The 20,364-nt window shown below is 37.7% G+C and overlaps 2 protein-coding genes across 6 annotated transcripts; one reads left to right on the top strand and one right to left on the bottom strand.

Moving 5' to 3' along the window:
* Nucleotides 1-4,556: 4,556 nt before the first annotated feature.
* On the bottom strand, nt 4,557-16,874 carry LOC104109559 (pterin-4-alpha-carbinolamine dehydratase 2, mitochondrial). 5 transcript variants are annotated; one of them, XM_070196297.1, is made up of 8 exons: nt 16,653-16,874; nt 16,513-16,577; nt 15,197-15,264; nt 8,661-8,764; nt 6,086-6,171; nt 5,898-6,021; nt 5,227-5,295; nt 4,557-4,797 (listed from the first exon to the last, which is right to left on the bottom strand). In XM_070196297.1, exons 3-8 carry the CDS (start codon nt 15,253-15,255, stop codon nt 4,691-4,693), a joined length of 549 nt encoding a protein of 182 aa, XP_070052398.1. In that variant the 5' UTR covers nt 15,256-15,264; nt 16,513-16,577; nt 16,653-16,874; the 3' UTR covers nt 4,557-4,690. The 5 variants fall into 5 exon arrangements, with proteins under 5 accessions (XP_070052398.1, XP_033515428.1, XP_070052397.1 ...); XM_033659537.2 differs by lacking the exon at nt 8,661-8,764 and adding an exon at nt 14,194-14,240 and having other exon boundaries at nt 16,513-16,573; nt 16,653-16,824; XM_070196296.1 differs by having other exon boundaries at nt 16,513-16,573; nt 16,653-16,817.
* A 2,579-nt stretch (nt 16,875-19,453) lies between these two features.
* LOC138906006 (uncharacterized) lies at nt 19,454-20,014 on the top strand. The gene has a single exon (XM_070194524.1). It carries the CDS (start codon nt 19,454-19,456, stop codon nt 20,012-20,014), a length of 561 nt encoding a protein of 186 aa, XP_070050625.1.
* Nucleotides 20,015-20,364: the final 350 nt, after the last annotated feature.

Here is a 20,364-nt window from a genome sequence, read left to right on the forward strand (position 1 = left end):
GTATTGTCTTGTTCCAGTCAAGAGAGCAGAGAGCATATATATACAGTATTACAGTATTTTCATTACCATCGAGCTATAATCGATGGGCAGGCCCCTATTGGGCAACCTCTGATCAGATGGTAAGTTATATACCAAGCCTACTGTGGCCGAGCGCCTATGAGCGATCCCAGTTGGCTGAGATACAGAGCCTAGTATGGTCGAGCGCCTATGAGCGAGCCTACTACGGCAGAGCAGTATATATATATATATATATATATATATATATATATATATATATATATATATATATATATATATACACACACACACACACACACTAAGCCTTATAGGGCCGGACAACTATTTTACTTACTATATTGAGAAAGTTGAATCAGTACCAGCAGGTGAGCATATCTTCAGATTATCTTTGACTCCCAGTTACTTTCAGTTATTATATTATTAGTTCAGCTTCAGCTTTCAGTATATTGACTTATATACTCGGTACATTATTTCGTACTGACGTTTCTTTTTTGGGGCGCTGCATTTCATGCGTGCAGGTTCAGACAGACAGACGGGTAGACCTCCACATTAGGTATTGCCCGAAGTCAGCTTGATCGGTAAGCTTCATGCCCTTCAGAGTTGCCGGGTCTAGAGCTTTATGTACATCTTGTGTATATATGTATATATGTTATGAGTAGGTCGGGGCCCTGTTCCGATCACAGTACATCCATTAGTAGAGGCTTGTAGACATATCCTGTCAGTTAGTGTAGTATGTTGGGCTTGTAGGCCTTGTATGTATATTTTGTTGATTTGCCAGCTGTAGTAGTTATGACAGCCTTGTCGGCCCAGCTTTTGATGTTTAGTGAACATTCGCAATTGTCTTGCAATGCGGCCCCTGGCCAAGATATGACATTATATGTTTAGAATCTCTTAGTCGCAAGTTGGTACGTAAGGATAGGTGAGGCATCGGGTGCCGGTCTCTCCTTCCCCCCCCCCCCCACGTTCGGGGCGTGACAGTTAAATCTTTCCCAACTCCAAATTATCTTTCCCAAAATTAATTCGAAGTAAATGGGCGAGTCCTAGGGTTAGCTAATCCCTTTGGAAACATTAAAGAACAAGAATAATTAAAGAAACAATAACTCACTTCATAATAAATAAAAATTGTTCAATACATAAGCACAACAAGATATTTAATCCACACTTTAAATATGAATATTTCCATAAATAAGATTCAAGTGTTGCAAAAATACTACACACTTAGATATACAATACAAAGCAAGGAAATGAAGAAACGAACATAAATGGGTAAGAAATTCTCAACCAAAAGCTTCAAATCTTCAAGACGCAAGTGTGTGTGCAAGAACCCTAGCTTCAAAACTTGTGTTCTCTTCTCAAGATATGTCAAAGATGTTCAGAGACTGGCCAAAGATATGCCAAACGATGTGTTTTCAATAAGCTAGGTCGTGTATTAAATGGTTTGGGATAGTGAAAATGTGAAATGCCAAGTCTGTCCAGAGCTGGAGGCCGTTGGCCGCACCTGCGGAAGGATCATCGCAGATGCGAAATTATGCACGCAGATGCGATAATGAGTGGAAACTGGCTATTCCGCAGAAGCGGACCACGAGGCGCAGAAGCGCACACGTAGGAGCTGACCCTTTGCGCAGAAGCGCCTTCGCAGACGCGGATGACCAATTGCACATGCGATCGCAGTGAAGATTGCCCAGTTTCGCAGATGCGGCCTTCTTTTCACAGATGCGAGGTCGCATAAGCGCACAGTGTTCCGCAAATGCAGAATCACTGAAGGAATTTGCACTTTTTTTAAATCTTTTTTGCTCAATTCCACTTCAATTGAATTCAACTCTCTTCATGGCATCATTTACCTAAACATCTAGGAATACACACCATAAACAATCTCAAATTATAATTAACGGATACAAAAATTAAAGAAAAGAGACCAAAATAAATAGTAAAATCACCACTCAAAAGACATTGCATTTGCGAAGGAGGTTTTGGCAGTTGGAGAATTTTGTTCTTCGCGATCGCGAAGGGTATGTCTAGGCAGACCATAAATACTCTATTTTCGAGGATTTTTTTTTCATTTTAAAATATTTTTGAGTTGTAGAGCTCGGATTTAGGTAATTTTGGAGGGAATTTTCATGATTTGGATTGGGATAAGTATTTTTGACTCGGATTTATTTATATTTCATGATTTCGTCCTTAGTTTTAGCATTTAATTGGTAAATTGAAGATAAGAAATTGGGGATTTTAGGAAAAACTTTTTTAAATTGTAAATTGAGAATTTAAAGGTCGATTTGAGGTCGGAATTAGATGAAATTGGTATGGTTGAATTCGTAATCGAATGGGTGTTTCGAGTTTGTGAGTTTGTTCGGGTTCCGAGGTGCGGGCCCAAGGTTGACTTTTTGTGTTGACTTTTGATTTTGGTTAAAGATCTTAGCCTTATAATTTGGAATCAATTCCTATAACTTTTGTTGATTATATTAAGTTCATTTGGCTAGATTCGGATCATTCGGAGGTTGATTCATGCAGGAAGGGCTTGTTAGAGGAGTGATTTAGCTTGCTTGAGGTAAGTATCTTACCTAAACTTGGTTGAGGCACTAGTTGCCTGAGTGGCGCATATGTGTGGGGCGGAGCTCATATGCGTGCATCGGGGTATTATTTCATGCTCGGGATAGTTCTTAGACTATGATATACCTTGATTTGATTTCTAAGATTTATATTGTGATGCTCCTCCTAATTGTACCCCTTCTATCAAGTATTTTGTACCACATTTGAGGTTACGTTGAGGTTATTCTCTTGATTGAACCTGATAAACTGCCACTTCTTGATGAAATTGTCTGATTGAGTTGTGATAGTACATATTGCACATGCCTCCACCATAGCATGTCGTTTATACTAGTCCAGGAGTATGAAACCTGAAATTCATTGATCATGTATATGCATTTTTGTATATCTGATTTTGTGTGATATGATCTAGACTGGTAGCCTATGACCACGTTGGGCGGATTGTGATTATTGGCACGTGAGTTGTCCAGAGTGGTTGGTATTATTGGCATGTGAGTTGTCCGTGCAGCGTGTGGATAAGAATTCATCCCCATAGAGTCACCCTCTCATGTTTATCTCTTGATGGTGTACATACGGATTGAGAAAAACTGATCAGTAGTTTGGTACTGTATTGGAAATTTGGAGGAAAATCTGCCCAGTATTGTTTGGTTATTGCATTTCATCTTTACTTGCAATTTCCATGATTATTTATCTGATTTACTTTCATATCATCTTTATATGATGTATCATTGACTAAGCGGAGTACTTAAATAATTGTGGGCACCAAGGTGATTTTATCCGTGATTTCATGATTTGATCATATTACTGTTTTGTACTTGTTTAATTTATGAACTGTACAAGTTATAGCAAGTATCATTTATAATTCTTCCTGCTTTTACCTCGCCGAGGTTAGTTAAGGTACTTGTTGAGTACATGGGATCGATTGTACTCATGCTACACTCTACACTTAATTGTGCAGATTCAGGTGTCGGACCCAGTCACTGGAAGCAGAGTTTATTAGCTGAGTTGATCATCGAGAGACGAGGTAGAGCTGCATTATCGACCGTAGTCTTGGTGTCTCTTTCCATATCGTATCGTTCTCTTTATTTCAGACAACATTGCTATTTAGCTTTTAGACTTGTCTTTTTCGTTTTAGAGCTCATGACTCTGTATTTACCAGTTCTGTAAAATTTATCACGTATTGGTATCATTATGCTATGTTAAGGTTTTAGACAGATGTTAGTTCTGTCATTTCTATTATTTTGGTTCATTATTGTTATGTCCGGCTTGCCTAGCAAGTGCGTTAGGAGCCATCACGACTAGTTGAGATTTTGGGTCGTGACAGATTCTAAAGTCATGTCTCTTCTTTTAAAAATATACGAGTTTGAACACACATTTAATTATAAAGATGTTATATCTAGATTGAAAACTAAATAATTAACACTATTTTTTTTTTTTTTTTGCAACATCTGATGTGTATAGTTTTTTAATTAAAAACCAATAAATATATAATTTAAAAACTTTAATAAAAATATCATATGCAAGAAAAAATTGATTTATTGATGTTACATCAATTATTTCTTTGATGAACCACTAAAACTTAGTGGTGTTGAAGCTGACAATAATGGTTCTAAATCGTAATTAGTGGAGGAAGCTGGCAATGGCGGTTGATAATTTCAATATTTTATCACTTAATTCTTAAAGAGATTACTTTCTTCATCTCAATGTACACTAATTTTATCCCTCCTATTCACTTTAATTAATTTATAGCTTCTTTTTTTCTTAGTCCACAATATTTAATTTTTTAGATATAAAAGAAATTAACTTTTTTCTTCAAAATTGCACTTGCAGTAAAAAAATCTCGAAGTATTTGTTATATTTTCAATGAACATATTTAAAGAGATTGTAAAAGCTAATATGATCGATTTTATTGTTAATTAATATTAAAATGTGAATTCGTGTAAAAATAACTAAAATCCATTAAAGTGGATCATTCACACTGCTAAAGTGGATCATTCACTACTAAATTTTAGTGATTAGTATTGGAAAGAGGCATGTCCTCTAAAATTTCAATGCTTTGGTAACAAAGGTTTAGCTCAAACGTTGATGAGAGAAACTACTATCATAGTACAACCGTAAATTTGGAAGATTAAGCACTGCTTTGTGCTGATTTGGCAGTTTTCTTGCTGAGAAGGTGCTGCACGTCAAGCCCATTAATTTTGGCAGCAAGTATGAAATCATTTTCTGTGAGTCCACCTGCAGCAATTATCAAAAATTAAACACTTAAGCTTTCCATGAAAAACAACTTGTCAACATTTTAAATAACATACCCAAACAGTTCAGTGCATATCAAACAGAAAATTTTCCAAAAATCTTGTTATTTCATAGACATTCGATCGCATCTAACGTAGGAGTACACTGGTCAAGGAATCACATAAAGCCTGTAACTGATATAAAGTAGCTAGTTCAACGCTAAGTCATCCATCCTCTTTGCAGGTGAGTTCTAATGAGTTCATCAAACAAAACAGAAAAGGTCTTCATGAATTGCATTAGTTTATACTTAGATCAGCAATAGACTTATCCTAGAAAATATAGCTAACAAACTAGGGACTGAATAGAAACTTGTGCTTCCAAATGCTGATGAAAAATAAATAGAGTGAAAATTGTTCAATTGACAATTCTTACCCACAGAATGCGTCCATATGTCAATTATCACATTATTCCACCCAACGAGATGAAGATCTGGATGATGACCTGCATAAATAACACAACTTCCTAACTTAAAATCACCATCCAACAATGATGAGAATAAAGTGTTTGTGAACATTTTCCAATAATAAAAAGTAGAAAAAAAACTGACTCAGGAAACGTTAATTAGAAGACCAAAAGAAACTACAAGTCAACTTGGAATGACAAGCCAGAGTCATTCATATAAGAGACTTTGAACTCCCAAAATCAAATCCGGACACATTGCGAAAGCCTCATTCCACAACTCATAATAAAGAGTGAAATCATTTTTTTTAACATCTTCCTCATGCAAACTTTCGTCTATCCCTTCAACAATATTTCCATATCCCCTTTTAGCTGATACACCAACAGTACTTTGATTTTTAGTAACATCTGCATGTTCTAAAGGAAGTTCAGTATGACTCAAAATTCCAGAATTTTATAGGGAAGGTAGCTTGCTGTCAAAAGCAAAAGGAAAAGAAATTAAATAAAGCAAGTAAAACAACACATTGTGCACAACACAGAAAATGTAAAACAAGTCTAATGAAAGGTAAACTTACGGTACGAGATACATCAAATAGTAACAACTGGATAGTGCATATAAGAAAGGTTGACGAGAGTACATATACCTTCAGCTTCTGCAACATTTGCTACCTCTTGAAAGAACTCTAATCCTTTGCTGAAAGTCTTGACTTTCCAGGATCTATGCAGCTTTAGTGTGCCACCATCATTCAGCAAATCCCAACCTGTCACCTGCACAAACGAATATTAGCAAAATGTAAAGGACTATGTCGTGAAAACATGTTTAACTTCAAACCTGCCACATCAACTGGTTCGCAGCTTCTTCACTCATAGGCCTCAAATCCTTTGCGTTGCATGGCACACACTTCTTAGTTGACAAATCTGAAATACCCATTTAACAGGTAAACTAAAAGTCATTGCAGCTATCATTTCTTTTGAAAACAAACTCATCAAGCTAAGAAAACTCCTCCTACTCCCACCACCATCAATCGCCCCCACCCAAAAAAAGGAAAACTAAAATAAGCAATACTGCCACACATGATTTATGGAGTAATAGATCCCAGAATAGGGATGGCAATAAGGGAATGGAAAACCCAGGGTAAGCCATGGGAACATTTAAGCAGGCGGAGCAGGGCAAAACATAATTCTTGAAAAGTTTTAATGGGGCAATGCAAGGGGCAGGTCAGCACAATAGGAAAAAAGGGCTCACACATTGACGTGGGCTCGTCGATGTTTCATTCAAACTTCATTGGGGTGAGTTCTCAAAACCTTTGTCGTCTTAACATCCCTTCAAGATTGTATTTTTCATTTCAGCAATACTGATGCTGATGTGTTAGAATACAAGCAGATGCTTTGCTACTATGTGAGCTTCATAAGAATCTATTTGCGATGAAAAAGAAATTGGTTTCCACTTTTCTGGGTCAATTGATTCTTTTTCCATTTTTTCAAAAGCTATAATTTTCCCTCTATCTGGCCAATGCTTAAATGAATCGTAGAAAGATAAACTTTCAGGAAGTTGGATTTGCATGGTGTTGTTTTGGAAACATCCGAGGGAAAGGGGTATTTCTGTGCCAAAAAACAGCCTAGATGCTTTGGTTTTTCAATACATGCTGTTGTCCATACACGTCCGAGTAAACACTGAAGTGGATCGCAGAGAGGTTATTTTCAAGATTTTTTTTTTGATAATGATGGTGTCTCCGTGTGACCTATAGGTCACAGGTTAGAGCCGTGGAATCAGCAGCAATTGATGCTTGCATTAGGGTATACAGCCTATATTACACCCCATTGGGGTGCGACCCTTCCCGGACTCTGCGTAAACGCAGAATGTTTCGAACACCGGACTGCCCTTTGATAACAGTGGTGTCCGGACAAGCTTGTGCGCACCTCAACTAGTTCTATCGGGTACCTGCTACCTCCCACCTAAGTTGCTCGGACTCGGGTGCGGATCTAGAGGTCAAATCCTTCATGATCTAAATTTAATGATTCGGGGGTACAGATACGGGTGCGGGGATTCGGCTAAAAATAATTCAATTATTTAAAAATAGAGTTATAAAAATATGTCTAAATTATGAGACATTATGTGAAAAACTTACAAGGTATTTCGATTTTCTTCCATATCACCCTAACTTTTGATTTGTTTTCAAAAATCATTGTATCTATCCCAAATTTCTTCGTTGATTTTGGTTAAAGTACCCAAAATCGGTTGACCAGATCCGACACGGATCCCACACCCATACCCACATCCACGTCGTGTCGACACGGGTGCGGCACTGAAAGTGAAGAGTCCGAGCAACTTAGCCTCCCACCAGCACATGTATCGGGTAAATCTTGAGAATCAATATTTTAATGACATTGATTTTAACATGGCACTGTTGCACAATATTTTAGTGAAAATGAGACAGGTATCTGTAATGTGAAGAAACTTTTGTGCCTTTTATTTTGGGCTTTTCAAGAGAGTTACTATGAAGTAGTCCATGTTCCCTGCTTTTTAAGTCACAAAATTCCAACATCACGAAAAGGAACATGGGCTATTCCACAAAGAGAGGAAGAAAGCCTACAGTCTCATTAATATCGTGTTGCAATTGAGATTAGAAAAGAACACAAAATCAGAAACTAATAAATTAGAAAATTAAAGAAATTAGAGATGATGCTAAAGGATAAAATGAAAGAAATATTTAATTTTGATAGGAAAAATTTAGAAAAATAAATAAATAAAAGAGACAAGTAGCTGGAAAGTGGGGCACAGCTTAAACAGGCCAGGGCAAGGCAGGGCAAAAGTTTTCCAGGGGAAGACTTAACCCACCAGCCCCAACTCACCGGCATCCTTACCCCAGAAATGCATTCTGTAGAAATAGCAGCACCAATGTTATAATCAAATATCAACGACAAGTCATTAGAACTGTTAATAACTATTAGCTCATCCAATGTAGTAGAGCAGCTTAAATTCTCGGACTTAACATAAGTAAGGTATATATTATCTGCTGACAGATCTGAAGTGTAATGCGATGAAATTAAGTAGAACACAGGACCTAATAACTAAAACTAATATCCTAACCACTCGAAAGTGCGTCTAGTGTACCATAATCTAAAAATACAGAAGCATGCGCTTTTCTAGGGTTTTTAAATACTGTTCGACAAAATGGACATTACTCTCTTTTCTTTAAAGCCTGTTTAAATTGCTTTGTCACTGTTTATTTATATAAGATTATCTTCATCCTTTGACTCAAAACTTGTTCCCTCTATTATTTTGATGGCCATGATTCGTGTGTTCGACCATTGCGTATAATGCATCATCAGAATGGACCCCACTGAACTTCATAGATTTAACAATCAGATATACAAGAAATTGCTGATGAGATCCAATGACGCACCTGCAGCTGAACACAGAGTCTTAATCCCGTTATGTGTGTTAGTATTTGCTGACACTGCAACCTGACTGCACACTACCCCAGTTCCAGCCACACGTATATTTGAGCTGTACATATTTATAAAATTATGCACACGGAATAATTATCTCTCGAATTAGGTGCACAGGTGTGAATTGGGGCGAGGGAGCAGGTATAGAACTTTAATGAGGGAAACAGAAACAACAACAATAACGACCCAGTAAACTCCCACAAGTGGGGTCTGCGGAGGGTAGTGCGTACGCAGACCTTACCTCTACCCCGAGGGGGTAGAGAGGTTGTTTCTGATAGACCCTCTGCTCAAGAAGACGAAAAGAGACAATATATCAGTATCATCAATAAAATCAATAAAAACCATAGAAATAATAACATCACAAGAACCAGTAAATAGATGGAAAGCAAAAACAATAACCAGTAAATAAGGCTCGTTACTATGAAAACGGAATAGGGTAAACACAACATTGACCACTAGCAGTCTAAGACAACATCCTATCAGACTAGCCTCACACTGGTACGAGTTAGAAATATGCTCAACTACCTCCTAACCTACAACCTTAATGCTCGACCTCCACAGCTTCCTATCGAGGGCCATATCCTCGGAGATCTGAAGCCTCGCCATATCTCGCCTGATCACCTCTCCCCAATATTTCTTAGGCCGCCCTCTATCTCTCCTCGTACCCACCAACGCCAACCGCTCGCACCTCCTTACCGGGGCATCTGGGTTTCTCCTCTGTACGTGCCCGAACCATCTGGGCCTCGCTTCCAGCATCTTGTCATCCATGGGAACCACGCTCATCTTCTCCCAAATATCTTCATTCCTAATCTAATCCATCCTAGTGTGCCCGCACATCCACCTCGACATCCTCATTTCTACTACTTTCATCTTCTGGATATGTGAATTCTTAACTGGCCAACACTCAGCCTCATACAACATGGCCGGTCTAACCACCGCTCTATAAAACTTACCTTTGAGTAGCGGTGGCACTTTCTTGTCACACAGGACTCCAGATGCTAACCTCCATTTCATCCACCTCACCCCTATACGGTGTATGACATCCCCGTCGATCTTCATATCCTCCTAGATTTAAGTTACTCCGACACGGCAGTTTAGGTGCCGCACCCATGTCGACACAACACTAGTATGGATGTGGGTATGGGATCCGTACCGGATCTGGTCAAACAATTTTGAGTACTTTGACCGCGACAGACGGAAAAATTCGAGACGAGATACAATTTGATTCCCGAAATCATAACCAAAACTAGGGTAAATTTGAAGAAAATAGCATGCCTTATCTAGGAAATCAATCATTTACTTATCTACAACTTGAGAATAAAAAAGAAATCTACACTTTACAAGCTATACGTAAGTATTCCACAAAATTTCTCGTAATTTAGAGATATTTTTATATTTTTATTTTTTTTGTATTATTTTTAGCCGGATCTCCGCACATTTATCCGTACTAGGATCTGTATCCCCGAATCTTAGAATTTACATCTCGAAGGATCCGACCTCTAGATCCGTACCCGTGTCGGACACCCGCACCCGTGTCCAAGCAAACCGAAGGTACTTGAAACTAATGAGAGAAACAGAAGTAGAGGAAAATACTAACATATCTAGAAAGAGGGAGTCATGACTTAAATTTAATTTCTAGGTTTTTTTTTTTTTTGGGGGGGGGGGGGGGAAGGGGGAGCGCCATGACTAATTTTCGAAGGTAAACAATTCACACTAGAACCACAGAAAATAGGAAAAATGGAAGATCTTCAAAGACATTTCACGGATTAGGGACAAAAGTAATGCAACATAATATAAGCATCATGATTAGCACGTATGACACGGGATTCAAGAGGTTGTGGGTTCGACTCCCACTATGGTCGAATTGCGGAAAGTAATTATTTTAAGCCTTATAGAAAACATAAGGATCAGTCTTCCCATAAATCGGGTAGTGTTGAGTTTGTCTCATGTCGGTTGTGGGATGGGATTTTGGTCTCCTTACATGATCTTGGACAATTCTCATCTCATAAGCTAGCTTTTGGGGTTGAGTTAGGCCCAAAGTCGATTACTTATTAGGTAGTTTGTTCCACGGGTGATGTTTCTAACCAATGTTGTCCCCTACTCTCCACTCCAAAACCTATAATGCAAACCTTCTTTTTACATGACATTACATGTTTCTCCTCCAATGGGATAAAAGTCACCATCAGACTTAACATCAGGCGATTTGCTATTAGTTAGATAGTGATAAACACCGAATATCAATTAAAAATGTGGACTGGACTGAGCTAATAAATGCATTTCATGACTCATGAGGGATTACAAGACCCGACTGCCAAAATCACTTCGTTTTCCTTTTCAATTTTATTTTGACAAGATATTAAACCTACAAGAACAAACATATAGTACTAGTTAGTAAATCAGAACTTAATTTAACAGTGCCAATAAAGAAATAGTGAGACCATGATTAAATTAACCCATATTCTGTCAAAGTAATAGCCCATGATTAACACTTCATGCAAGTGTGATTTTGAACATGAATCTGGTTCAAGTTTCTGATTTTTTGATAAAGTTGCTGAGAGGAGAGGAGGAGATCTTTTTTCACGAATGAGGTTGCAGATCACGCGATTGATGCGTGATGCGGGTTTTATATCTTTTGTCAGGGGTATAATTGTCATATTATTACGGATTTTTTGTTAGCTGGCTACCAAATCAATAATTTTTAAAAATAGGGTACAGGTTAAAAGGTGGCACAAATATAGGGTACGACTGCAAATCCCCCCAACAAATTTAGTTAAAGGAGATAAGTTTGCAGAAAGGGCCAAAGCACCTGTTCTTATGGGGTATTCTAAGACTCAGAAAGGCTACATTCTACTTGATCCACTCACCAAACAATTTTTTCCAAGCAGAGATGTTGTATTTAGAGAATCTAAGTTCCCATTTGCTAAGATAAATGAGAACAATTCAATTACTCAGGAGTGTGGAGAAACACTGAGTCCATTACTGTTCTCTACTTTACATGCTAATGTCTTGCAGGAAACAAGCACTTCAAACTCAATGGAGGAAGAAGTGGTTATACAAAATAACGGGCAGAATGCATTACAGGAAGGTTTAGACTCAGATTCATTAACTCTGTAGGAAATGAATGCTGCAGAAGTTCCTGAGGATATGCAGAATTACATGTAGGAGGAGCCAACTGCAATTGAGGATCAGCAGGAAGGTGCAAATGATCAACAGGAAGGTGGATGTGCAACAAGTTCAAGACCTGACAGAAAATCTGCAAGGCAGATCAAAGAGCCAATATGGATGAAGGACTATGTGACAACCAAAAGAAACACAAGTTGTAACTATCCAATTTCAAACTACTTGGCCGATGATCAGACCAGTTCAAGTTATCAGTGTTACTTGGCAAACTTTTCTCAACTAACTGAACCAAGGACATTCAAGGAAGCTGTGAAGGACAGTAGGTGGATAGAAGCAATGAAACAAGAGGTCAAGGCATTAGAAGACAACAACACATGGAAGATAGTAGACTTACCAGAAGGAACGAATGTTGGTGGATCAAAATGGGTGTACAAGATTAAGTTCAAAGCAGATGGAGATATAGAGAGATTCAAAGCTAGATTAATTGCAAAAGGGTATAGTCAAAGAGAAGGCTTGGACTACCATAACACCTTTTCACTAGTGGCCAAAATGGTCACTGTGAGGACTATTATTTCATTGGTTGCTTCAAGAGGTTAGGGCTTGTACTAGATGGATGTTTATAATGCATTTTTGCAGGGAGATCTATATGAAGAAGTGTATATGGAGTTACCTGAAGGTTTCAGAAGGCAAGGAGAACATAAAGTGTGCAAACTATTGAAGTCTCTATACAGGCTCAAGCAGGCTTCACCGCAATGGAATATCAAACTAACTGAGGCCTTATTGAAGGCTGGTTTTGTACAAAGCCATCATAATTACTCACTATTCATACTAAGGAGTCAAGAAGGCATAGTGGTCATTCTTGTGTATGTAGATGACCTCCTTATCACAGGAAGTAGTACAAGCTTAATCAAGAAAGCCAAGAATATACTGCATCAGAACTTTAAAGTGAAGGATCTGGGAGAGTTAAAATACTTCCTGGGAATTAAAGTCCTAAGGTCTAAGAGTGGGGTGCTACTGAATCAAAGAAAGCAAGTGTCGGAGTTGATATCAGATATGGGATTGAGTGGAGCCAAACATGCATGCACACCATTGGAAGTTAACTCAAAGCTAACTTCAATAGAGTATGATCAAGCAAATGGAATCACAGGAGATGTGCCTTTATAGGATGTTAACACTTATCAAAGGCTAGTGGGAAAACTTCTATATGTCACCATAACAAAGCCTGACATTAACTATGTTGTACAAGCTTTGAGCCAGTTTATGCAAGCACCTAAAAGGTCTCACTGGGATGCTGCCTTGAGAGTTGTGAGGTACTTGAAGAATGCTCCAGGGTAAGGTGTGCTACTGAAATTTGACTATGCAAAGGAACTTACATGTTGGTGTGACTCAGACTGAGCTGCATGCATTGACACTAGAAGGTCTGTCACTGATTATGTTATCAAGTTTGGCAACTCATTGATCTCTTGGAAATCGAAGACGCAACAGACTGTCTCAAGGAGCTCAGTCGAAGCAGAGTACAGAAGTACGGCTGCAAGCATTGCAGAATTAACATGGTTGCTCGGTTTGTTTAAGGAATTAGGTGAGGACATAGCACAACCAGTCACAGTTTTCCGTGATAGCAAGTCAGTCATTCAACTTGCAGCAAATCCTGTGCTTCATGAAAGAACAAAGCACATAGAGATAGACTGCCACTTCATTCGAGACAAAATCAAGAAAGGGATGGTCAAGAGAGTGCATGTTAATACTAGGGAGCACCAGGCAGACTTATTAACGAAAGCATTAGGGACTGCTCAACACATTCATCTACTTGGCAAGCTTGGAGTGTTCAATGTTCTGCACCCTCCAGCTTGAGGGGGCATATTATGATATGGCATGTGAGATGCACGTGATTAGTTAGTTGGCTAAGAAGTTAGTTAGGTTGTTATTTGTAAGTTAAGGGCAGTTTAGTCATTAGCTCTTTCTCTTCTTTCTTCTCTTGTATATATCGACTGTTATGTTGTAGTGGAGAGCAGATTTGCTCATTCTCAATAACAGATCATACTTCTAGAACCTTCCTCCATTAACGACCTCAAGCATTTCTCACATTTGACAGGACTGGACTGAGCTAGTAAGTGTATTTCATGACTCATGAGGGATTACAAGACCCGACTGCCAAAATCACTTCGTTTTCCTTTTCAATTTTATATTGACAAGATATTAAACCTACTAGAACAAACATATAGTACTAGTTAGTAAATTAGAACTTAATTTAACAGTGTCAATAAAGAAAGAGTGAGCCCATGATTTAAATTAATCTAAAGGTCCGTAACACAAATTTGCAAATTAACCCAAATGAACGTTTGAAGAAAAATGAAATAGAGTAAGTACCTTCCATGGTTTCTGGAGAAGCTTTGGGATAGTGATGCCAACGATACCTGAAGAAAGTGAAAACAATCTCACCTTAATAATAACGGGTGTTGGGGCAAAGGAGAGAGGGAGAGAGATTTACTGAAGCGTTGGAGAGAATTGCCAGACGAGCTTGAAGCGTCCGAATCATCGACACGTCTGCGGAAAAAAGGGGACGTTTGGGTTCTGGCAGATTAACCTCTATATGCGAATGCGCCGAGCCGAACTGGACATACTTACGTGTAGTGTTTATTTTGTTATTATAATCTTTTGGATAAACTTGAAAATCCATCCTTATTTTTTGAATACATATGTCTATTAAGATTAATATATTTGAGTCTGAATATTAAGATGTATTTTAATATTTGAATATTAAATGATTAAGACTGTTTATTTTTTAAACATCTGAATATATAAAATTTATCTTTATTTAAAAATTAATAAATATAAATTAAAATAAAATATTAATTAATCTGATATTTTGGATAGTAGCTCGTGGTGATTGGTAGCAATAGTGATTGTGGTTGAGGATAGTGGTAGGTGGTGATAGTTAATAATGGTGGGTGATGATGGTTGTATTAGTGGAAAAAAGACATGACACGTAGACTATCTGTCACGCCCCAAAAACTGGATGAGACGTGGCCTGCACCCAGTACCTACCACCTGGACCGAGCGAACCTAAATGACATAATCAATCACCCATATTGTGCCCACATGCCATAATTTATTTAGTTAATATCAAGATTAAATGAGGAAGTGAAATGGATATTGTATGAATAAACGGACGGTCAACCATAAACCAAGATATGAAATAAAACGTCATTCGTAAGATCACATAAGTACCTATAACCCAAAAATAATACAAGTCATCTATGGAGCCTTTATGACACTACAAATGAGATAATAAAGGTACGAGGCTAGCTCGCACTATACCAAAATATACAACTGAAATGGAGTAGTCCCACGAGTACAAATGTGGGCTCACCAAAAGAAGGAAGATGCAGGAACTCTAGCTCGTACGCTGACCGCCCTGCACTCGACCATCTGTCAAACCTGACATCAATTAAATAAAGGATACCTGAGCATTGAAATACTCAGATATGCATCATAACCAACCACTCATGGTGGGGCAAGAGATACACAATAAAAATATTAAATGCATAAGTGAGATAAATCAATTTAAACAATAAAATTTATCAAAGATATCAAATGTAAGCATAAATCTTTCAAGGTATAATTAGAACCATTAACTTATATTAAGTAACTGAATGGTACATAGTCTTTCCACTATGTTTCAGAATCTCAGTTGTTATAGTACACAGTCCTTATGTATGTGTTTCATGTGTATAATAATAGAGTATATAGCCCTTCCGTCTCTGTTTTCAAGTATACGACAATAGACTACATAGGCCTTATGTCTATGTTTCAATGACCCAATCAAAGGATACATAGCCCTTCCGTCTATGTTTTAAGTATATAATAATCAATTAATTTATTGTCACTCATGACTCGGTAACCAAACTTTCGATCTTTAATTCAAGTGTGTCTATTCCTTAATTCAATAAAAATCGAGAAGGAGAATTCAATCTCATCATCCTAAAGTGAGCCATGAATTTATGTCGATAATAAAATAAAGAAAATATCTCAATATCGCAATGCACTAAAGACAAGTTATTCAGTCCATAAAAAAAAGAATACCAAACTTGTTAGTATTTCCAACTCTTAGAAATTTTATGCCAAGTTTTTCATTACTTAAGTCGCGGGGCAAGTCATGTAAGCTTGTCACACACGTACAGGTGAACCTTATGCATTTTATTCTATCAAGACATAAAGTCTTCCAAAAAAAAATGCAATATAGCTTAAAGCTCGGCATACCCTAAGTTAGCCTCGAAACTTCTAACGTAAGCTCCACGTACTCAACGATGTCCCAAACGTGTTCAATCTATCACCATTCAACCATTTAACATCAATTCATGCTCACAAGAATCCAACATAATCCATTTAGTGGCCAAAGCTAGCTAGAAGCCACCCAAAATTTCATTCCTTCGTTTAATCGATAAGCCATGTCCAATAATTCATTTTATGGCGCTAATTAAGCTATTGAAATTGGTGGAATAATTATTCAACTCAAATTTCCCTTAAATTTCACTATTCATCTTCTTCCTTAATTTAGCTCTAGCTTGAACATTACACACTTTAAGACATTGCATAAATCTTCAATAAAAGTAGTAATTTTCACTTCACAATACCTTCAAGATACTCAATCCATGATTATATTCAGAGATGGGGTAAGAAAATTACCTCTTTCAAACAAAGCCCTAGCTTGAGTTCTTGTGGAAGTTCTTGATGGTCTTGTTAGAATCTAACTAATCCCAATATATTTTGGCATTAGTTTAAGTGTTAGCTAACTTAGATTAACACAAATAGTTGTAGGAATTTACCTTGAAATACTAGGTATGGAACTTGGTCGTGACCCTGTTGAAAGAACTCAAAGAGAGTTCTAAAATGTTTCTATTTAGAATGAGTAGTATTGGCTGGAAATAGCTCTTCATAGGACACATACTCCTCCCATCTTCCTTAATTTCATTTGACTTGGAGTATGAAAGAAAAGTTATTATAAGTGCAATACACTTATAAAGACCAAATTTGGCCCATTTTGTGTTTACTCCATGGGAGTTCTAAGGTGATTTTCAGCTTTACTCATAGCCTTCTTAATTTGTATTCAAAATATGTTGGCCAATTTGATTATATAATGACTAAGATAATTATTATAATATATTTATTTCATGTGATGATTAGAGTATTATTACATGTTGCCAACCACAATATTGACTTGTATATATTTTTGAGTTCCATCTCTCCTTTTCAATTTAATTCTCATACTCCGTCCATGTAACCCCGAAAAATGCATATAAGTATTAACATGACCAATAATTATTTTCTTAATTGTCGTTGATGCAAAATAGTGTTTCCTATATTTGTTAGCACATTCAAAGTATTAAACTAAATTCAAATTAGTATTTTTTTTTCCCGAAGCATTACACTATCATCGAGGTGACATGGCATGGTACGTGGATCATCAATATAGCGACAAGTGACGTTCTTAATTAGACGAGTTAAAAATTCCAAAAAGGCACGGGAGGAACACCCTCGGGGTTACATTGAGAAAAGAGACGGACCTGGCAACTGTAAAAGAAGAAACATGAGCGAAATGAATAAAGACCGTTAAGAAAGGAAGATGTACGAACCTGTCATAACTAAGGAAGGAAAATCGATACGGTTACAGAAAATCCTTAGCCATAAATACTTACGTTACAATTGTATATGGTAATGGGTAATCGAGGCAATTAATGCCATCAATGAGCCCGAATTAAGTAAGGAACCCATTATAATTGTATGCCTATATAAGGACTGAAACCTCATTTGTAATGACATGAGACGATTATTGAAATTTATGCAATCATTCTTTACTTTATTCTTAAGGTTCTAAACCACAATTTTGTAGAGTGATTATCAATCTATTTCATATATTCTTTACCAATTATTTCCATTAATTGCTTTATTCTTCAAATTATTGGGAAAGTGAAGTAAATCTTGGTTATCAGTAACCCGATTTCTTCTTGATATTGACTTTGACCGAGAAATATATTTTTGGGTTAAATAAATTGGTTCTGTTATCGGAAATCTGATAATCAGTTCACTTTTCAAACTTTATTTTTAACGACCAAGTATGTCAACCGCTAATGGGAACAACCAGCTGAACCAACAAGGTGGAATTTCACCACACCACACACCTACGGGATCCCCTCAGCAATCCCATGAAAGTTCACCTGAAAGGTCTGCTTCGCGCGCTGATGATCAGCATGGAGATGACCAAACCGTGGAGCAGGATTCTCTAAAGCAATTGATTGCAGAACACGTTAACAATGTACTGCAGGCTTTTGTCAGAGGATTACCCAAAGCAGTGAAAACTCCTCCACCAGTTAATACAACAACTTTGGAGAACCCGCGCCCAGAGCTTGATAACTCTGGAAGTGGGGAAATTCCCAATGAATCTCGCGATGAAGGGTTAGGTACACCAAATAATTCTAGTTTACAAAGTTTAATGCTAACTTTACAGAAATAGCTGAAAGAGCAAAACGAGCATATAGAGCAAATATCTGGCATGCCTCCCATGATCAAAGGTGTGGATATTGACAAATATTCACAGCAACTTTGGAAGCCAAGTGTAGCACCTTTACCAATTCTAAAAAAGTTTAAAATGCCTGATATTCCCAAATATGATGGAGTAACTGACCCTCGGGATCACGTAACCGCGTTCACTACCGGCGCGAAAGGCAATGATTTAACAAAGCAGGAGATCGAATCAGTTTTGGTTAAAAAGATTGGAGAAACACTCACAAAAGGAGTGTTAACATGGTATTCTCTTTTACCTGAAAATTTCATTGATTCTTTTGCTGATTTATAAAAGCACATTTGAGGGCTCAAAAAGTTAAAAAAAGGATGGAAGATATCTTCAAGGTTAAACAAGGGAGTACAAAATTGCTCAAGGAATTCGTAGATAGATTCCAGCGAGAGAGGATGATATTGCCTCGAGTACCTGATAACTGGACGGCTATGGCATTCGCGAGAAACTTGAACAAGAAAAGTTCAGAAGCCACGAGGAGGTTGAAATAAAGTTTGCGAGAATTTCCTGCAACAACTTGGAACGATGTGTACAATAGATACAGTACGAAGCTGCGAATAGACGAAGATACGGTTGCACAGCCAAGGACTGAAGAAAGACCAGGTTCGAGATGCTCAGAATCAGAAAGAAGGTCCGATGAAAATAGGTACGAGCCATACATGGGACCTGCGGGGCGAGACTCTTGATCTAAACAGGAGAATGCACGATTTGATTCAAGAGCAAGACAAAAAGACTCGAGTTCTTCATCCAGGTTAAAAAAAGGAACGGGATTCCCGAAGCAGTGATCCCAGTACACAAGCAATAATAGGGGATTATAGCTTTAACATTAGCACCTCCGATTTGGTAGCTGTTTTAAGAGGTATGTGAGATAAGGTACGGTGACCAAAAGAAATGAGATCAGATCCGAAGAAAAGAAACCCAGAATTTTGGTGCGAGTTTCATAATGGTCATGGCCATAGAATAGCAGATTGCAGGCTTTTGCAAGGAGAGGTCTAACATTTATTGAAACAAGGCTATCTTACTGATTTGTTCAGTGAAAAAAGGAGATAATCATACATGAAGAGCAGACAAGAACCCCCAAAACCTCCATCACCAAAGAGAATAGTCAACGTCATAACCATAGGTGATGAGGTTAATGGAGTAACATACATAGCCACGAAAAAGATTTCAAAAGTTACTGTAACTCATGGAAAGCGAGTCTGCCAAGTTTTGGAGGGCTACAGTATAATATTCGACGATGAAGACGCGGATGGGTTGATGATTCCTCATAATGATACACTGGTAATATCTCTAATTGTACATAATACTAATGTAAAACGAGTTTTGATTGATTCAGGTAGCTCGGTGAACATCATTTTGCTGAGGGTGGTAAATGAAATGCAAGCTAATGATAAGGTCATACCAAAAGCACGGTCCTTGTCTGGGTTTGATAATTCAAGCGTTATTGCGAAAGGGGAAGTTTTACTTACCACATTTGCAGAAGGGGTCATCAAGGATACAAAGTTCCTGGTGATAGACGCGGACATGGCCTATAATATAATTTTGGGAAGACCATGGATTCATGATATGGATGTCGTCCCATCGACATTGCATGAAGTTATCAAATTCCCTTCATAGTGGAGAATCTGATGAATCCGCGGAGATCAAGATTCACGAAGTATTAACTCGGTGGTGATTGCAAGCACAATAGCCAATGATACAGATGCGAAATAGCAATTGCAGAATTCAATTGAGGACATTGTTTTTCAAACCTCAACTGAAAACACACAAGGGCAAACTAATGTCGACTCGAGACCCGATATGATTCAAGAGCTAGAGGAAAATGAGAACATTAAAACAGCCACCGAGGAGCTGGAAGCTGTAATACTATTTGTCCACTGGCCAGATAGAAAAGTTTACATCGGAGCAAATTTGAGCCTAGAGATAAAAGGTAAGTTAATTGAATTTTTACGTGCTAAACGCACATT

This window comes from Nicotiana tomentosiformis, chromosome 2 (assembly GCF_000390325.3).
Source record: "Nicotiana tomentosiformis chromosome 2, ASM39032v3, whole genome shotgun sequence".
In the NCBI taxonomy this organism is placed as follows: domain Eukaryota; kingdom Viridiplantae; phylum Streptophyta; class Magnoliopsida; order Solanales; family Solanaceae; genus Nicotiana; species Nicotiana tomentosiformis.

Bases quoted from the DNA above. Each gene is read 5' to 3' on its own strand.
- LOC104109559 (XM_018775380.3), bottom strand. From the start codon at position 14,362: ATGATTCGGACGCTTCAAGCTCGTCTGGCAATTCTCTCCAACGCTTCA. The intron at 6,172-8,660 runs GTGCGTCATTGG...TGGGTATTTCAG, and splicing joins GACTCTGTGTTCAGCTGCAG to ATTTGTCAACTAAGAAGTGT. The intron at 4,798-5,226 runs GTAAGAATTGTC...TAATTGCTGCAG, and splicing joins CATATGGACGCATTCTGTGG to GTGGACTCACAGAAAATGAT.
- LOC138906006 (XM_070194524.1), top strand. From the start codon at position 19,454: ATGAAGAGCAGACAAGAACCCCCAAAACCTCCATCACCAAAGAGAATA.